Below are 18,757 nucleotides of genomic sequence, written 5' to 3'. Positions count from 1 at the left end.
TCTGTGTGCTCGGAGATGCCCAGCGGCTATGTCAGGAAGAGCGTCCAGGGGAGGCAGGAGTGTCCCACCTATGTCCCTCTTGTGCCCCCTGACAGTGCCTGGAGAAACAGGAAGAACTTGAAAGATACTCAGTCTGTTTCTTTAGCAAGCATTTATTACACATTCTCTAAGGCAGGGGTTCTCAACTGGGGGCGACTCTACCCCCACTCCCCAGGTACATCTGGCTCACACCCGGCAACCTGATACCTGGCAAACAGCCTAACCAAGGGACTATGAATTCAGGCTGCCTGGCCCTGAGAACACAGAGTAAGGAAGGAAGGTGACATAGGAAGGGGTTTTCCCTACAGCCTTGTTCCAGGTCCCGATCTAGAGATCTAGAAAATTCCTCTTCAGAACTTGTCATTTAATCGTCTGATGATGTTTCTCTCACACATCTATTTACCTGTGCCTGTACAGTCTGGCTGCAATTGATCAAAACTACCAGCTTTATGCACTTAGGTATGAGGTGAGCCGGCAGCCGAGTTTGTCTCCCTCAGGTGTTAACAGAATGGAAGTCAACAGCAGGGACTCCAGAGCCTGGCTGCCCAGGGCCACTGGTCCCGGCCGTAAACTGTTTTATAATTTTGGGGTAAGCATTCAACCATCCCCTCCTTCAAAGCTGTTTTCTTAACATATAAGCTTTCTTCAAGTGGGGCCCAGCCATTCAAATGACAAAGCTGGGTGTGGTGCTGTGTGCCTGTAAATCCCAGTGCTTTGGGAGGCTGAGGTGGGAGGATCGCTTGAGGCCAGGAGTTTGAGACCAGCCTGGACAATATAGTAAGGCCTTGTCTGTATAAAAAGTAAAATAAAAAAATTAGCCGTGCAAGGTGGCGCATGCCTGTAGATCCAGCTACTTGGGAGCCTGAGGTGGGAGGATCACTTGAGCCCCGGAGTTCAAGGCTGCAGTGAGCCATAATTGCACCACTGCCTGGGCAACAGAGTCAGACCTTGTCTCAAAAACAGAAAACAAAAAAACCCCACAACAACTGAAAACACATCGTGGCCCTGTCAAGTGGGCCCATGGAAGAATACCAGATGCTGGACCTGCCCCCACGTTCTGCGGCACAAGCCTGGTCTTGTAAGGCAGAGTAAAGGTGAATTACTTCCCAGAAAAAGCTGCCAAGATCCCTCAGGATGTCTACCTCCAGACATTTACAGGACAGTGACACCTGTGAGCATGCTATCTGCTAACTAAGAGGTCTTGGTGCGCTCTCCATCAATGTCCCTAATGGGCACACTAAAATACTGCCACACTTTGTGAAAGTAGCAGGGACGGGGAATGTCAACAGTCTACTTCCAGGAAAGCAGTCATGTGAAACTATGGTGGGAAGAGGTCCCCACGTCTACGAAGTTCTCCTCTAACCCTGAGGGAGTGGCAGGGCACACCTCTAAAAAACTGTGATTCTTCCCCTGGGACACATCAGAGTCTCTTGGTGGACAGGAGCACCCATCTCCCCCTTATCACCCTGGCCCAGGGCCAGGCCAGAGCACCTATATTTTGAAATGTCACACAGAGTCTGCTGCAAGTGCTGGCTGGAGGAGCACCTGCTCGGTGGAGCAAGTGGCTCCAAGACGCCTCTGCACAGGAAGGCTATGTCTCCCTCAAGGCCCCACCCCTTCCTCTTCCTCCCGAGGACAGGCTCTTGCATTTTTTTCCTTCATGATTTTTATAAATCAAGACATGCTCTTTGTAGACAATCTGCAAGGGATGTAAAAACATACAAGCAGCACCTTCAAATCATTTGCAATCTCACTCCTCTGAAGTCATCAATGTTAACACCTCAACATTTTCCCCTCTGTGAACATCTCCATCTAGCACATGCACAAGTTTATATTTTATCACAGTAAATACACAATTTCACATTCTTTTCACTAAAAATAGCATAAGCAGGTGGACAATGAAAAAGGTCTTATTACATGTTATCCAACAGCCTTTTTCATTCCCTCTTTTGCAAGCTGTCAGCTCACGCTGTTTGCCCATTTACCTTCTGGCTAAACCAAACACTCACTTGGGACCAGCTCAGGATGAGCATACTTTACTTCTACCATTTATTTTTAGGAAATGAGAAAAATTCCATTCCAAAGCCATAAAGCTTTGGTTTACCAACCTCCTTACATTAAAAGAGAAGTGGACAGTCTTCTTATGTTCAATATTTAGAAACGACAAAGGTAAGAGCCTGCAGCAAGTGCCCAGCATGGGGCCAGAGAAATGCGCACATCTTCACGTTTACCACACCAGGCAGCCTAAGAATGAAGGTCACTCAACCCAGACGCCGGTCTCCGGATGACGCCCCAGCCTGCCACCTGTTCCGCCTGTGTCTCTCTACACAGACGCATTTCTGCCAGCTGCCAAGAACTTCTTCATTAAAAGGCATGTCTGGGTGCTAAGATTTTAATATTTTTTCAAACTATGCTTGGAATTCAAAAATTATACGTCATTAAACTACATGCCCAACTCCTGTCCCACACAGATGAAAGTGTTAGTGTTACTGTGCGTGATTCCTGGACTATGTGGTAATTTAAACACTTCTTAGAAAGAAAAAGCCTCATCACAACTCAGTCGGCAGCAGAAAAGGGTGAGTCACATTCTGTTTTTAGTGCATGATGCGACAAGACCCTACTACCACAGAAGTACTACCACAAAAATTCTTTGAGATACAAAGCAAAAACCAAGGGAGTGATTCAATAGATATGAAGGAAACACTCTCCTAGAGAAACATAACAAGCTGAATCGCAAAAGGGAAGCAGGAAATTAAAACAGCAAACGTCATACATGCGAGCCAGTGAACTCCCTAAATGATGCTGCAGACACTTTCTCCTGGAGAGAAGATATTGTCAAAGCCATGTGAGTGGGTCCCCAAAAGGACTCAACTTTCTAAAAACCAAAGGGAATCTACAAAAAGGGAGCAAATATCCAGTGTATGAGGCTCTAAAGGACCAAGACTTAATTTCTTTTTCCACTAAAACATCTGCATCTACGTTCACTAACTGGAAGTCCGCTCCCCCTTATTAATGTCCTGCTTGCCGGGGCTTTTGGGGTAGTTGCTGTTAAGAACTGCGCCTGGAATACTGATTAGGCAAGCATGAAAAAATCAAGCGACCATCCCATGGCGGACTTTCACAGCAGTCTGCATGCATGGGAGAAAACCCCTTTGCAGGGCTCCTGGAATCCGAGACAAGGATGTGCCATGGGTAAGAAAACCACCCTGTCCTCTGTACGAGAGGGATGAGGAGTTGCTGGGAGGCCAACTGAGAGACAAGCAAGTGGAAGGCTTGGGGCAGGCAGGGCTCCACAGATTCTCTGCTGTTTTGCCCCACACAAACACTGCACCACTGCACTCCAGCCTGGGCAACAGAATCCTGTCAGTCTCTACGTCCTCCATGTGTTCATATAGGTCATGAAAGCTAAGAATTCTCACAGCCACATTCAAGCTTGGGTAAGAGATAGACTGGGAAGAACAACTTTTAAAAGATCCATACCACACATAACATCCTGACCCTACAACCCGTTTATGTCCCTAAGGACACTTTTTTTTTTTTTTGAGGCAGAGCCTCGCTCTGTCGCCCAGGCTGGAGTGCAGTGGTGTGATCTTGGCTCACTGCAACCTCCGCATCCCAGGTTCAAGAGATCCTCGTGCCTCAGCCTCAGAGTAGCCGGGATTACAAGCATATGTCACCATGCCTGGCTAATTTTTGTATTTTTTGTAGTGATGGGGTTTCACCATGCTGGCCAGGCTGGTCTCAACCTCTTGAGCTCAAGCAATCTGCCTGCCTCAGCCTCCCAAAGTGCTGGGATTACAGGCAGGAGCCACCACGCCTGGTTCCTAAGGGAACATTTTTTGAACACAATGAATGATTTACATCTTAAACTCATTTCATTTTCAGACCTCCACAAAAGAATCCCAACTGCCCACCAGTGAAAAAAATTCGGCATTACCTGTTGCAGGGAAAAAACAAGACAGTAGGAAGACGATCAACCATAAATTCCCAAGGAAGGTCATTCTGAGACACATCAATCCTGGCAAAGGGAAAGAACAGAAATGGCAGAAGATCAGCCCAAGAAACACCAACTTGAAAGAACCTTCTCAGATAACTTCAAGAACCTGGTGCATTTTTTACACCCCACATTGGGCTAGTCCCTTCTCCATGAATGCACTACCAGGTGTGAGCTGGGTGCTGATACTTCCAAGACATGCAACATTCTACTACGTGGACGCTTTCCACTGAGTGGCAATGCGATGTCCTGAAAGTAAAAATGAACTTGCAGAAAATGCTGCACTGACACCTGAGGAGTCATTCACTCCTCACCTGACAGGATCTAGCCAAGTATTTTAATCCCTGAATAGCTCTGGGAAAAGAAAGGAAATTACTGAGCAAAATACATCAAGCCCCTCTGAAGATGGAAAATTATACCCTCTTTATGTTGTAAATCTGGATAGAGGCCAAAAACAGCCTATTTTCTTAGCAGATTTGACATTAATTTTCTAATACAGAAAATGACATCTGTACTAACTCACCCAGCCTGTGCTCAATCACTGTGGGAGCTAACCGCAACTGCTCTAGAGGCCTGCCCCAGGCAGCTGGCACAGAGCTGGGCACACAGCTGGGCGCCTACACTCAGGCTGAGCAGACATGGAGCCACAAAAGCATCCTTGATGGAAGGGGCTGCATCCTCCTTGCGGAGGGGCTACTCAGCTACTATTCATAAACAGTGCACACAAAAGATGAACATGTTTTCAATCATTACCTTGACAGAAGTTTTTAGAAAGCATAACTGGGGGGAGTGAGGGTGCGGTAAGTGTCATGTATTTGTCCAAAAGGATGAAATCTGCTTTTCAAAAAATGGCACAACCAGGCTGAGCACAGTGGCTCATGCCTGTAAACCCAACACTTTGGGAGGCCGAGGTGGGTGGACTGTTTGAGCCCGGGAGTTCGAGACCAGCCTGGGCAACATGGGCAAACCCTGTCTCTACAAAAAATTGGCCGGGTATTCTGGCACATGCCTGTAGTCCCAGTTACTTGGGAAGGTGGGAGAATCACCTGAACCTGGGAGGTTGGGGCTGCAGTGAGCTGTGATTGCACCACTGCACTCCAGCCTGGGCAACAGAGTGAGACCCTGTCTCAAAAAAACAACAACGCCGGGCGCGGTGGCTCACGTCTGTAATCCCAGCACTTTAGGAGGCTGAGGCGGGCAGATCACGAGGTCAGGAGATTGAGACCATCCTGGCTAACGCGGTGAAACGCCCCCCGTCTCTACTAAAAATACAAAAAATTAGCCAGGCATAGTGGCGGGCACCTGTAGTCCCAGCTACTCGGGAGGCTGAGGCAGGAGAATGGCGTGAACCGAGGAGGCAGAGCTTACAGTGAGCCGAGATTGCGCCTCTGCACTCCAGCCTGGGCGACAGAGCGAGACTCCATCTCAAAAAACAAACAAACAAACAAAAAACCAACAGCAACAAAAGCCATAACCAAATGAAAACCATTTACCAAAAGTTTACTAACAAAACAGCACTCCTGCCTCACCTGTGCCAGCCTACCTAAAACATTAGTGTTCCTTTCTAAACAAGTGGCATTGAACACTATATTCCATAATTAAATGCTTTTTCTCACCTGATTCTTACTTCAAAGAAAGCAAACTATAAAATTAAAACATTGTAAAAATCCACTCAGAATTCCATTGGGCTAAATAAGGCCCCCCTTTCTTATGCAGGCTTGGTCTATATGCTTACTTTTTTTTTTTTTTTTTTTTTTTCTGAGACAGAGTCTTGCTCTGTCGCCCAGGCTGGAATGCAGTGGTGCGATCTCAGTTTACTGTAACCTCCAGCTGCTGGATTCAAGTGATTCTCCTGCCTCAGCCTCCTGAGTAGTTGGGACTACAGGCATGTGCCACCACACTTGGCTAATTTTGTATTTTTAGTAGAAACAGGGTTTCACTATGTTGGCCAGGCTGGTCTCGAACTCCTGGCCTCAGATGATCCGCCCACCTCAGCCTCCCAACATGCTGGGATTACAGGCATGAGCCACTGCACCCGGCCTATATCCTTCCATATTTTTAAGAACAGTTGTCATATATTTCATACTCTGTTCTTTTCCATTAATTGTATGAAAAGCACTGTTAAAGGATAAAAACTCCATTAAATGCCCAGCCATAATTTGCTTAAACATTCATCTCCTGGTGGATATAAACAACGCTATAATGATGAGCTCATGCTTCTTCGGAATTCCTATTCCATTACTTTTCCAAAGTAAAATTAACTGGGTCAAAAATGTGTTAACTGTTTTTGTTGATTTCTTGCAAATGTTGCCAAAATGTTTTCCAAAAGAGTTATGGCAATGTACTCATTCCATTAGATACATCTGACTGCAGTTTCCATTTTATTTTATCAACACAAGATTCTGTCACTTAAAACCACTGATTACTTTAATATGTTAAATGATACTTTGTTACTGTTTTAATTTACATTTATTAGGTTATAATTTCCCCACTTGTTTATTTACTCTCTCCTCTTAAAAGAAAAACCTGCTCACGTCCTTTGTTCACAATGGAATCGTCTCAGCCATTTTCTAAACCATTTTAATTTCGGGGGAGGCTGGAGTATGAATGCCTGACTCAATCCTGGCCCCTCATTTGCAGCTTGAAACTCTGGGCAACTTGTCTAATCTTTCTATGTCTCAGTTTCCTCCTCAATACAAACAGCACTTTCTTTTTTTAACTAGAGTGCCTTCACTAAGCGTCGCAAGGACTCAATCAGGTAATATGTATATCAAAAACTCTCCCAGCATAGTAACTCCTCAGATTTGGCTTTAATTATTACTTACAGTGCATATAACAGGTGACATAGAGACATTGGAAAATATATTAATGGTCTCCCTTTTTGTCTGCTTGCCCTGTTTTCACTGCACTTATTTCTAGTGGAATCTGTCCATTTTTCTTTCTTTATTTTTCCAACTGCTTCCACTTTGGAAAGTTTCCATCTCCCAGAGGAATCAGCAAATCCTATTTTTTGCTTTGATTTTTTATATTTAACTCTTATCTATCTGTAGGGTTTTGGGGGAGGTGGGGGGTTAAATGTGAAGTTTTCCCTACCCAAAACTGCTTACTACCCCATCTAAAAACTCTGTATTTGAGCCTTCTTTTTCCAAAAAATATTTTTAAAAATTTTGTTTACTCAAAAGCGCACATACAGTACCCATGGAATCACAATACTAGAATGTGGATATCTACCGATCTTTCCTTTTAATTTCACAAATGAGGTAAACCAGGGCTGGTGGAGAGATCTGCTTGGGATCCCAGGAGCCACTGGCATTGCCTGGGGCAAATGTCCCATGGTATTCCAAGGGGCCATCCTGGCAACCAGGTCGGTGCTCTCCCCACAGAACTGCACTCAGCCACCTATGAATCTAGTCAGGGCTAAACATCAACATCATGGAAGGAACACTCAGAATTCATGAGGAAAAGTTCAGTTTCAAAGAGGCTTTGCTCATGGCTTCAACCTGACAATTAAATTCAGCCAAGTCCTACCAAAGGTTAATGGAAAATGGGCAGACCCTCACACACCATACGGCTAAGCTGCAAATAAGAGTGAAAATGTGCATACAGCCCAAAGCGCTGCAGAAGAGGCCTGCTTACCTTGCCACAGTGAATGTGTCCATGGGCAGGTTCCGAGCTAGCTGGATGAAGACGTGGTTGAGGGATGGACAGAAGCCACACCACGGAGCGTAATAGAGCAGGAGAACACCCTGTGGGAAGGGGAAGACAGATGTTACTTGCACCAGGAAATGGGCTCTTCATTTCTTTCCTCCTTGCTTAGAATCCAGCAAGCACTCGATAAATGCTACCTATGCAAATATTACAGTGAAAATTTTCATCTTTAGGTCTTTCCAATTCTGTGCTTTCTGGAGCACTTTTCTGAAATTTAAAAACCACATGTAATTCATTCACGGTCCATAATTGGGCCATCACGTGCTTACTCTTCTATACATCAAAAACAGCTGCTCACCCCAACAACTGCAGTTTGGAAATTATTTTAAGAGGGACAGATGGCTTAACTTTTGCCTCTCATGACTCCATACCTGTTTTTGAAGGACTACTTCCCAAAAGGTATCAGTTGTGACTTCAGTGATTAAATGCTGAGACGGGAACTGTGCAGAGCCACTTCCAATGAGATGCCTTTTCAAGGGACTATAGAGAACGCTGAAGTTTTGAATAAAAGACTCTAAAAATAAAGAGAGAATGAGATCAACTCTCCTCTAGGTACAAGGAGAATAGCTGGCCTACTTTTAAACTCCACATTTTAAAAACTCAAATGACTTCATAGGCTCACATTTTTAACATTTCACCTATCAGCAAAACCCCAAACAAAGCTGCCCGGGTGGCATCAGGTTTAGCTCTGGTAGTATTAACTCAGCTGACAGTAATGTAGATATCAAAACACTATGCAGTGTTAGATGCTCTAATATTCATAGACTATTCTTTTTTTAAAAGGACTGGTCCACAAATAGACACCAAGTGAGACTGTATAAATGATCAACAAGCCACAATCTTTTCAAGAAATTTCACCCTATAATACTAAGACCTTTAAGCTTAACTACAAATATAGCAATTGCACAAGCTACAGTAATGTGGAATGTGCTTAAATGCTCATTAATTTGAGGACAAGGAGCTACAGTTGTTTCCTTTATTAAGGTTCTTTAAGCTTCTTTTTTTAAAGGTTAAGAAAAAATTATATGTAGTGGAAAAATACATAAAACCCATAATAATAAAAAACCTGACTTGAACCAACAGTTTTACCACAAATTCTGCCATCTTCAGAGTCCTTTGCTTCATCTGAAACAATACTAATTTGAATTTTTCTTCTTTTTTTGTTTTTTAAAGACACAGGGTCTCGCTCTGTTGCCCAGGCTGGAGTACAGTGCTGCAATCATAGCTCACCGTAGCCTTAAACTCCTGGGCTCAAGCGATCCTCCTACCTCAGCCTCCAGAGTAGCTGGGACTACAGGCATACACCACTGCACTCAGCTAAACTTTCAGTTCTTTTTCTTTCTTCTAACTCCCTCCATTTTGAGGTGCAATGGGCAATGCAGTGTGCAGAATGGAAGAGGAAGTGAAGAATGTCATGTGAATACTAAAGAGAATTCACGATCAGCATCTGAATAACACTTAGCTGGCTATGTTTTTGAAACATGAAACCAAGAATTATTTCCTAATCTGAATAAAGCCTCAATTCTGAAACTCGCCTAGAGACAGCTGATTTATGAGTTAAGTCTCTAAACCAACAATGACACACAGTAGGTGTTTTTTACAAGCTCCCTAAAAATTCTGTCGCTAACTACAGGACAAAGAACAGCTAGGCTAAACATTTCAGAGAAGATACAGAAGATGGAAAGAAATCTAAAGAAGCTTCTTTCAATTACCCTTAAATTCAAAGTGAACACATTATGAGGTCATTAAACACTTGAGCATTACTGAATGGAATTCAGGAAAATCTAATACAGACTACCTCAAAAATACATGCTTGTGGGAGCACTGACCCCATTTCTCTGGAGTCTATTTCCCCTTTTAAAAAAAAATGCTTGTTTCATTTTAAGAAAGCTCAACACATCAAAATGACTTTAGAAAACATTAATTGGGAGTAATCTATAATATCAACACATTATGCCCTTCAAAAAGTGACTGGTCACAGGGTTCTTTTAAACAGTGAGGAACTCTTGGATTTATAATATGTAACTTGATATAGACAAATCAGTATTTACATAAAGCCTTTTCACAAATGTGTCTAATGTAAGAAACGAGCTTCACCTGGATTTGAAAGAGGACGGCTAAAAGGAGTCATATGTAGAAGCTCTGAGTCTACTGTTGATTTCATACTTTGTAAAACTTGAAATGAAAGGTTTCCTTTCCTACCAAATGCCTCCTTTCTCCATTCGGCATACACTGACCCTCCCTCACGTTTCCAGTGAGGCTGAATTAACATGGCTTTTGAATTCTCACTTCATTGTGTGTAGTCAAGGGCATCAGCAAATGCCTGGGAACAGGCCAGTGCGGGTCAGCCCAATGTTGCTGCCAAGCCCCGGGGGCAAGCCCTGGATGCTTTCTCATCATGGAGCCTTACTCCTCAAAAAGTGGGTTTTGCTGGTTTGCAACTGACACTTCTTTATTTGCACTTTATACTTGTTACAATGTAGGTACCCCAGGTCCCAGCAGTATTAGTCAGTACATTATGAAACAGCAGCAGAACAAATTAGGTCTGGTGGCCTTGATCCTTAGACATTTAAGCCTATGAGACAAAAAGGGAGGCAAGGCAGCTCTACTTCCTTCTTCACTGCTTTCTCTTTTTTTTTTTTTGGAGACGGAGTCTCGCTCTGTCGCCCAGGCTGGAGTGCAGTGGCGCGATGTCGGCTCACTGCAAGCTCTGCCTCCTGGGTTCACACCATTCTCCTGCCTCAGCCTCCCGAGCAGCTGGGACTACAGGCGCCCACCACCGCACCCGGGTAATTTTTTTTTGCATTTTTAGTAGATACGGGGTTTCACCATGTTAGCCAGGATAGTCTCGATCTCCTGACCTCGTGATCCAACTGCCTCGGCCTCCCAAAGTGCTGGGATTACAGGCGTGAGCCACCGTGCCCGGCCATTGCTTTCTCTTTAAGCTCCTTTAGAACAAAGCTGCTGTGAAGGCTCACTTTGATCAGCCCCTAGGACATCCCACCGGAATAGCTCTCCACCTCCCTGCCTGTTCTAGTCCCCAAGTCCCCACTGCCTGCAGCTGGTTCTACCTTAGACATGTGACAGAAATTGCCAATTTAGAAAGTGGGACTCTTACCCCCACCATGGGCTAAATGACAAACTTATCCAAAATTTAGAGTGAGGAAGTTTCTGTTCCATTTAATAGACAAAATTAGCTTCTTTGAAAATTATGACCAATGGTGGTCTAAAGACTTAAAATGAGCTACGAAGCTGACATCACCCCACAACTAAATGTAATGAGAGCCATCAATAAAATTTACCCATATGAAGTCAAGCAAAACGTACAATGCTTGGGGAAATAAACTGCCTACAGTACCTAGGGTGAGCTTCATCAGTGCTTGCTTTGGATCCAAGATGTAGTGAGACTCTTCTTTCACGTCAACAATTGCCGCAAATTCTTTCACCTGAGTGGAGCTCGGAGCACCCAGTCTCTCTGCGTATAACCAAAACAAATTTGAATCCAAAAGGTAGATGTTGAGAGTCTTGTTGGTTCTGCAGCTCAGGCCTGTGAAGTCTGTGCTAGTCATGTCCACTTCTGGGAAGAGATACCTGTTCTCCTCAATGTGAGGAACGGAGCTTGGGGCATCAACCTCACATTTCTTCTCAAGGGAAGAAAATGCAACGGTAGGGGCTTCAGAGACACCTTGTTCAGAGTTGATGAAGCCTGCCACACCCCTGCTTATGGTCCTGCAACATGCAGTGTAGTAGCTGAAGGGGCTATAGGAAGTTAAAAAATTGCTGCATTCTATGCTGTCTGATGCCACATGATAAAAGGTCTGCTCCTTGAGGTAGAAAGAATCCAGAGCTGCTGCCATTTCAAAAAAGCTGCACTGTGGCATGCTGACCGAGCTTGGCTTCATGCCCCCGGTGGTCTGGTTGACACAGAGTTCACAGACATTGTGGGTCCTGGAGAAGGAGTGCCACTGGGGCAGCACCACAGTGTTGCAGCAGGGGGACGCTGTGATCAGCGGCGGGTCTGGCAGCTGTGCCGGCGCTTCCAGGGCCAGGGACTCCAGCACTGGAGCATCCACCCGCCGCAGGTGCTGAAGGAGACGCTCCACCACCTGGTCCCCATGACAGTTGTTGTACTCCAAGGCCACTTCGGTGATCTGAAATACAGGGCAGAGTTGGTGAGGGGCTTGAGGATGACTAAGGGACTGGCACCCCGTTAGCCACGTTTCACTTTCTGCAGTTTCAGTTATCCATGGTCAACTCTGGTTCAAAAATATTAAATGGAAAATTCCAGAAATAAACAAGTCGTAAGTTTTAAACTACAGGTCGCTCTGGGTAGTGTGATGAAATTTTTGCCATTACAAAAACTGCGAGGTATCCCTTTGTCCAGCGTGTCCATGCTATGGATGCTACCAGCCTGTTACTTAGTAGCCAACTCAGTTATCAGATCAACTGTCTCAGTATCACAGTGCTTGTCTTCAAGTAACCCTTTATTTATTACGAGGGCCCCCAAAGTGTAAAAGTAGTGATGCTGGCAATTCAGATATGCCAAAGAGAAGCCAAAAATGCTTACTTTAAGTGAAACAGCAAAAGTCTCAATAAGGAAAAAAAAAAAGGTAAGGTTGCTAAGATCTTCGGTAAGAACGAATCTTCTATCCATGAAATTGTGAAAAAAAGTGAAAGTTGTGTGTAGTATATACAGGATTCAGTACCATCTGTGGTTTCAGGCATTCATTGGGGGTCTTGGAACGTATCACCAAGAATACGCAGCAGGGTAGATGAGAGTGCAGGGGGAGAGGGTTATTATATTTTTAAAAATACAACCCCAGGCATGGCACTCCTGGGCCAAATGGTACGCTGCCCATGAGATAAAACCTCCACACAATCTGGCCCGTTTGGCTTTCCAGTTTCACCCTACCCTCTTCAGAACAGACCAGGCTCTCCTGCAATGCCACGCCTTTACAGAGGCCTGGCTGGGGACACCGCCTCCTCCATCTGTTCCCAAGGCCCAGCACCAGGGCAGCTGCTTCAGGGAAGCTAGCCCTACTCCCATTCCAGGAAGACCTAGTTTCTGCACCTCCAGTGTCCCTGAGGCCCCTTCTACAGTCTCACAAGCTTCTGGTGAGACATCCCTCTTCCCCACAAACTTATGGATCCTCACAGGCAGAAGCTGCATTGGATTTATCCTGCCATCCCAGGGGCCTAGCACAGGGCCAGGCACATAACAAATGCTCAGTAAACCCCTGATGAATGAGTGGCAGCTCAGGGTAATGCACACAATCCTCTTTCTTAGTGAGATCTGCCACTTTACCGTCAAGCCAGTATTGGCAATTTGAATTTACATTTTATTCTAAGATTCTTCCATTTCCAAAAAGAATATTTCGTTACCCACCTCCCATTCTGGTTTCCTGAGAAAGACAAGTAAGTTACAATCCAAAGGCATTTACTCTTTAAAACAGAAGAGTGTGTCAACTTGAATCAAATCTCACCACAGTTAGTTACAGGGTGCCGTCACTCAGGATTTTGTTTCGCTGTGTGTGTGTTTGTGTGTCTGCATGTGTAAAAGAATTTAATGAGTGTAATTTCCAATTTAAAAAAATAAGTTTTATAAAAATAAATAAAAAGTTTTATAACGTAATATTTATAGTTAATTCAAAACATACATATTTGTACACAAAAATAAATGGTTTCAATAGTTTTCGGCATTAAAAAAAGTCACTTTATAACCCACCAGAAAACTACCGGGTCAAGAAAAGAAGTCACTTTAGATGATAGGCCAGTGCTTGAAATTTTATTTCCCCTGCACAAAAACATCTCAGTGGTTTTTGGATGAGGCTCTGACAGCATGCAGTACTAACAAGGTCAAGCCTTTACAATCCGTGAAGAGCCCAGATGCCCTCTGGCCCCATCCTGGTGCTGTTTTACATTCAAAGACGCAGTAATAGACAACTACTCCCACCCACTGCTGCAAAAACCTCCATAAGACTTCAAGATTTACTGTAATCTTTTACAGAAGTCCAAGTAGGAGATCCTTAATTATATTATAGAGAAGAAAATTCCTTGAAAAATCTTTCTTCATCTCTTTTAGCTTCAGTATCTCATAAACAAAGCAGCCATGTAAAGAATATTTTTAATTGAAGAAAGTATTCTGTCTACAGCAATGCTTTTTTTTTTTTTTGAGACAGAGTTTCACTCTTGTCGCCCAGGTCGGAGTATAATGGCGTGATCTCGGCTCACTGCATCCTCCGCCTTCCGGGTTCAAGCAGTTCTCCTGCCTTAGCCTCCCAAGTAGCTGGGATTACAGGCATGCATCACCATGCCCAGCTAATTTTTTCTATTTTTATTTCGCTTGGTTAATTTTTTGTATTTTTAGGAGAGACGGGATTTCACCATGTTGGCCAGGCTGGTCTCAAACTCCTGACCTCAGGTGATCCACCTGCCTCGGCCTCCCAGGGCTGTAATCCTACTGGGATTATAAGCATGAGCCACAGCGCCCGACCAGCAATGCTTTTTTTTGAGACAGAGTTTTGCTTCAGTTGCACAGGCTAGAGGGCAGTGGCACGATCTTGACTCACTGCAACCTCTGCCTCCCAGGTTCAAGCAATTCTCCTGCCTCAGCCTCCCAAGTAGCTGAGACTACAGGCGCACATCACCATGCCTGGCTAATTTTTGTATTTTTAGCAGAGATGAGGTTTCACTATGGTGGCCAGGCTGGTCTGGAATTCCTGATCTCAGGTGATGTGATCCACCCTCCTCAGCCTCCCAAAGTGCTGGGATTACAGGCGTGAGCCACTGCGCCCAGCCAGCAATGCTCTTAAAGAGTTAGGCATTATCATTTTTCTCCTATGAAGGGGAATTTCTGTTTCTATTCCTTTTACATAACAGGCAGTTTTGAAAACACAACTCAAGTTATGTCACATTCTGTGTATCACTTGATGTCATTTAATTTCATGTGAATAATTAAGGAAACCTTGGCAAATAACTTTAACTGTTCACAGAGTAGATGTTTCCTTCTATTTTCTTTAATCAGGGAAATCTGTGAGTCTGAACATGCTAACCATGCCTCTGCTTACCAGATTCAGACGATGTGAATGCCTCAAATAAACGCTTTTAAAATAGAAAACAAGTCACGAAGACTCTTTGCTCGCTGAGGTAAGCATTTCCTTTGATTAACGAGTTGTGTAATACACACTGTCATGTCTTATAACCTCTCTAGAACTCTCTAGAGACACCAGGGTGTCAGTGGCCTCACACCGGTGTCAGGATCTGTGCTTTTGCATGTGTGTGTGGGTACACATGCAGGTATGCATGTGTGTAGAAGCAGCTACCCAGTATGGGCTTGGTGTGGCCACCATATGGTCACTCCTGACTGGCATCCTACATGCACCACAGCACAATTGTCCAGAATGTCGGTGCTTGGTGTGCCTCCAACTCTATTCCACCCACTCTAAGATGACCTCTCTCTTCTCGACAATGCAAGCACCCTCAAAGTTCTCCCCAATATTAGGCCTAAGGTGGTAATGGAAAAATAAAGCCACCTAACTCTTTCATGGTCAACAAGCTAATGAATTTACAGCTTATCTTCCATAAGTACAGCGTTCATCCTTCCCACCTTACCTGAATGCCCAAAGGCTTCTTCATCTGTAGTCACTGTGTCACAATTTCCCTGATCATAGACCCTACTTTCCATCCTCCACCTCTGCCACCCAAGTTCAGGTTCTTACTACTTCGCAGTTTTCTGGAACCCTCCTGCCAGAAAAACGTTCGTAATGGTAACGCACAGCCCTGGCTGCATCTCTTCACTGTCAGTAAGACTTGTATGGGCCAGGTGCAGTGGCTCATGCCTGTAATCCCAACACTTTAGGAAGCCAAGGAAGACTGATTGCTTGAGCGCAGGGCTTTTGAAACCTGCCTGGGTAACGTGGCGAAACCCCATCTCTACAAAAAAAATGAAAAATTAGCCAGGCGTAGAGGGGTGCACCTGTAGTCCCAGCTACTTGGAAGGCTGAGGTGGGAGGATCACTCGAGCTCAGGAGGCAGTGAGCTGAGATCGTGCCACTGTAGTCCAAACTGGGCAACAAAGGAAGACCCTAACTCAAAAAAAAAAAGAGAAGACAAAGACTTGGATGACTATGGTTAATCTTGAAATCCTCAGAGAAGTCCGCAAGGCCCTCTCCTCCAAAGGCTTTTTGAAGATCTCTCCCCAGTTAACCCTTCCTGCAGACCACAAAACCCAGCCTCCTTCCTAACACCTAAACCTGCAGCAACTCCCGTCCCTCATGTCTCTGCTCGGGGTCCTCCTTCCCGTAAGTTTTTCTCAACCCATCAAGATCCTGGCTGCCCCTACACTTCTGTCTCGAATACATCACCCATCCAAAGCCTCTGCTAACTCCTCCCCTGCCCAGGACCCCGCTTTCTGAGATGGCACCCTCCCTCCTCTGGTTCCTCCTGACCCTGGGCCTGATCGTCCTCTACTTTGAATTACAGGCAGGCTTTCACTCCCTGTACTGGACAAGCCTCTATGGCCACAGGACAAGATGGTGTCGCATCTATCCTTTCTCCCCTGGAGCTTCCCAGCACAGTGCTCAGTAAACATTTGCCAAACTGACCTGAAACAAAAAGGGAAATGTGCTGGACAGGCACTTTGCTTGTCTGAGTAATTCATAATACAGTGAGATGCCGCCTGGTGTTCGGTCATCTCACCCACATGCTGAGGTTAAGGGAATGCACTCACCTCACAGAGACAATGGGAGCCCCAAAGGAGTCACAGGCAAAACCATGATAAAAAGGAGGCCTGTTGGTAGGTGGAGGATTTGCGGACTGCTGGAGGGGACACTCATTCAGAAACAACAGGCGAGAAAGAAAGAGCCTTCCTACCAGGTGCCGAAATCCAACCATAACCCTCTGGGCAGAGGCTCTGGGCTCCTGCCACAAAATACAACCCCGCCAGAACCCCGACACACCCAAACCAGACAGGAGAGAACTCTCCAAATCCACAACCACAGCCACACCACCTTGATTGACAACCTTCCTTTCCTACAACGAGCTTTAAGGCTCTTAATATTAGAGTAAAGGCCTAGTCATTTGAAATGGTGTCTCAGTTCACAAAAGATCCACGTAGTGAAAATTTTCTAAAGAAATAGTTTTATTACTTTGAGTCCTCCCTAATTAGAGAAGAAGAAACAAAGCTATTTCATTTCTCTCCTCTTTCCTCCTCTAAGCCAAAGAGCAGCATTCATTCAGAATACTCCCCAGAGGGAATCACAACCTGAGCAAAAAGACTCCAGCACAGCAAAGAGAGGGATCCAGCTGGGCAAGAAGTCCTGCCTCCCTGTCCCTCTAGGCAGGGGGCCAGGCCAGCACTGAGGGGCTCAGGGACAGGCAGCGTCTGCTTGGCTGGCCAGTGGTACGCTGGCTGTCTGAAATTGGTTTTGGCCAATTAAGGGCTCCTTGAGCAAGTGAAAAAATAAAACCCTTAGTAAAAGCAATTTTGCCACCCCAGGCTCGCTCTGCGTACTGTGCCTGCTGTCTCTAAGTGCCTCCAAATGCTCCGTGTAGAAAATAAACTCACACCCAGAGCAGGCGCACCAGATGAAGCCAAAGATAGGCAGGAACAGCAGGCTCTGATAGCGCTGCCTCTGAAAACCACTCTGGCTTCTGCACGACAGGGAAGGTTCAGAGAAACAAGTTGTCCCAACATCGCTGCTGCTGCTTACTCTCCTCTGCTGTCCTGAGGATGGCCAGGGCTGGCAGTCTGGCCAAACCCCCAAGACAATGGCATCTCCTAGGCCACACTAAACTTGGCGTGTGTTCCTGCCACTCCCTGTTTCACCCCCCAAACAGGAAGCTCAACAGCAGTCACATCAGAAGAGGGCATTTGGTCCTTCTCTAGAGGGGCACGGTGTGGCTTCCCTGCCTCTTCCCACTCACTCCAGACGCCAACAGCTGTCAATAAATATGGCCAGAGAGGCTGCGGCAGTCCCTGTCCTAGACACGGGCTCTCTCCGGCCCATATGGAGGGGCAAAGAGCAATGCTCAGAGCCACAGCTGCCCCTCCTGGCAGCCATTAGCTGCCAGAGTAAATGACTGAGTGTGGGATGAGAGTGGCCAGGTAGATGAGGCTTTCCTACTCCTCATAAGGCGCTTTTCACATCACAGCTCTTACCTCGTCTATTAAAGGATGACTTTCGGCCAGGGGATTAAAAGGTATGAACACAAACAGCGCTGGTCCTTTCTTCAGCTCGTTATTCAGCAGGAGACTCTTGCCTCCGTGTGGCCGCAGCCACCGAAAGAGCGTCTCCTGGTTTTCTAAGGCCCACTTACAGATGTTCTCAGCTGTGTAGTTCAGGACCTCCCTGGGGAAGACCTGTGAAGGACAAAGGCACAGAGGACAGAGGAGAGCTCATGAGGTGGGGCAAGCTCAAGGCACATCAGTGCTGTCCCAACCCCACCACTAAAGGTGAGAAAACCCAGGCTCGGAGCGGGGCCTGGCCCCACTGTGCAGCTAACACCCGCTTCTCCAGACATAGCATTTCCTCACGAGTGGTTGAAAAAACAAAAGTGGTTGCAGGAGGTGACTTCCATATCGTGTGATTCATCTTTCTGCCTTGAGACAGACCCACCTATCAACAAATAATTCTCCCTGCCAGCTGGTAGCGAGAACAACCTCTATCACCCTGTCCAAGGACAGGTATTAAACGTCACTGGGTATTTATAAAAGGACCAAGACATATCTAAGGGAACAGAAATTACAGAGTCAAGGATCATTTAGATTTTGACTTTGGTCCTTCAAATGCTGCCCCCCAAGGGCAGAATGGAGCCTCTGTGCGGCACAGGCTGTCTGTTCTGTTCACCTGTATCCTCCGGGACTAGACGAACACCAGGCACAGAGCAGGCACTCAACACATGTCTTCATCAATCAAAAACGACCTAAACTTGCACAAGGCCACGGATCATATTTTAAGTGTACAAATAAATGAAAGAAACACCTAGATTTTTTGCTTTGTTTTGCTATAAACAACC

At 45.5% G+C, this 18,757-nt stretch overlaps 1 protein-coding gene across 7 annotated transcripts in view; it reads right to left on the bottom strand.

Moving 5' to 3' along the window:
• TXNDC11 (thioredoxin domain containing 11) overlaps nt 1-18,757 on the bottom strand; it is a 64,772-nt gene that overhangs the window by 1,092 nt on the left and 44,923 nt on the right. For all 7 annotated transcript variants that reach the window (XM_030797841.1, XM_030797847.1, XM_030797842.1 and 4 more), the window contains 5 exons: nt 17,901-18,101; nt 11,100-11,892; nt 8,113-8,255; nt 7,670-7,779; nt 3,977-4,057 (listed from right to left, as the gene is read on the bottom strand). In XM_030797841.1, coding sequence (XP_030653701.1) covers nt 3,977-4,057; nt 7,670-7,779; nt 8,113-8,255; nt 11,100-11,892; nt 17,901-18,101 — 1,328 coding nt within the window. The remainder of the gene's footprint in view (nt 1-3,976; nt 4,058-7,669; nt 7,780-8,112; nt 8,256-11,099; nt 11,893-17,900; nt 18,102-18,757) is intronic.

This window comes from Nomascus leucogenys, chromosome 18 (assembly GCF_006542625.1).
Source record: "Nomascus leucogenys isolate Asia chromosome 18, Asia_NLE_v1, whole genome shotgun sequence".
NCBI classification, from domain to species: domain Eukaryota; kingdom Metazoa; phylum Chordata; class Mammalia; order Primates; family Hylobatidae; genus Nomascus; species Nomascus leucogenys.
Note: the sequence above shows the minus strand (reverse complement) of the source record. Positions and strands in the feature narration are given on the sequence as shown.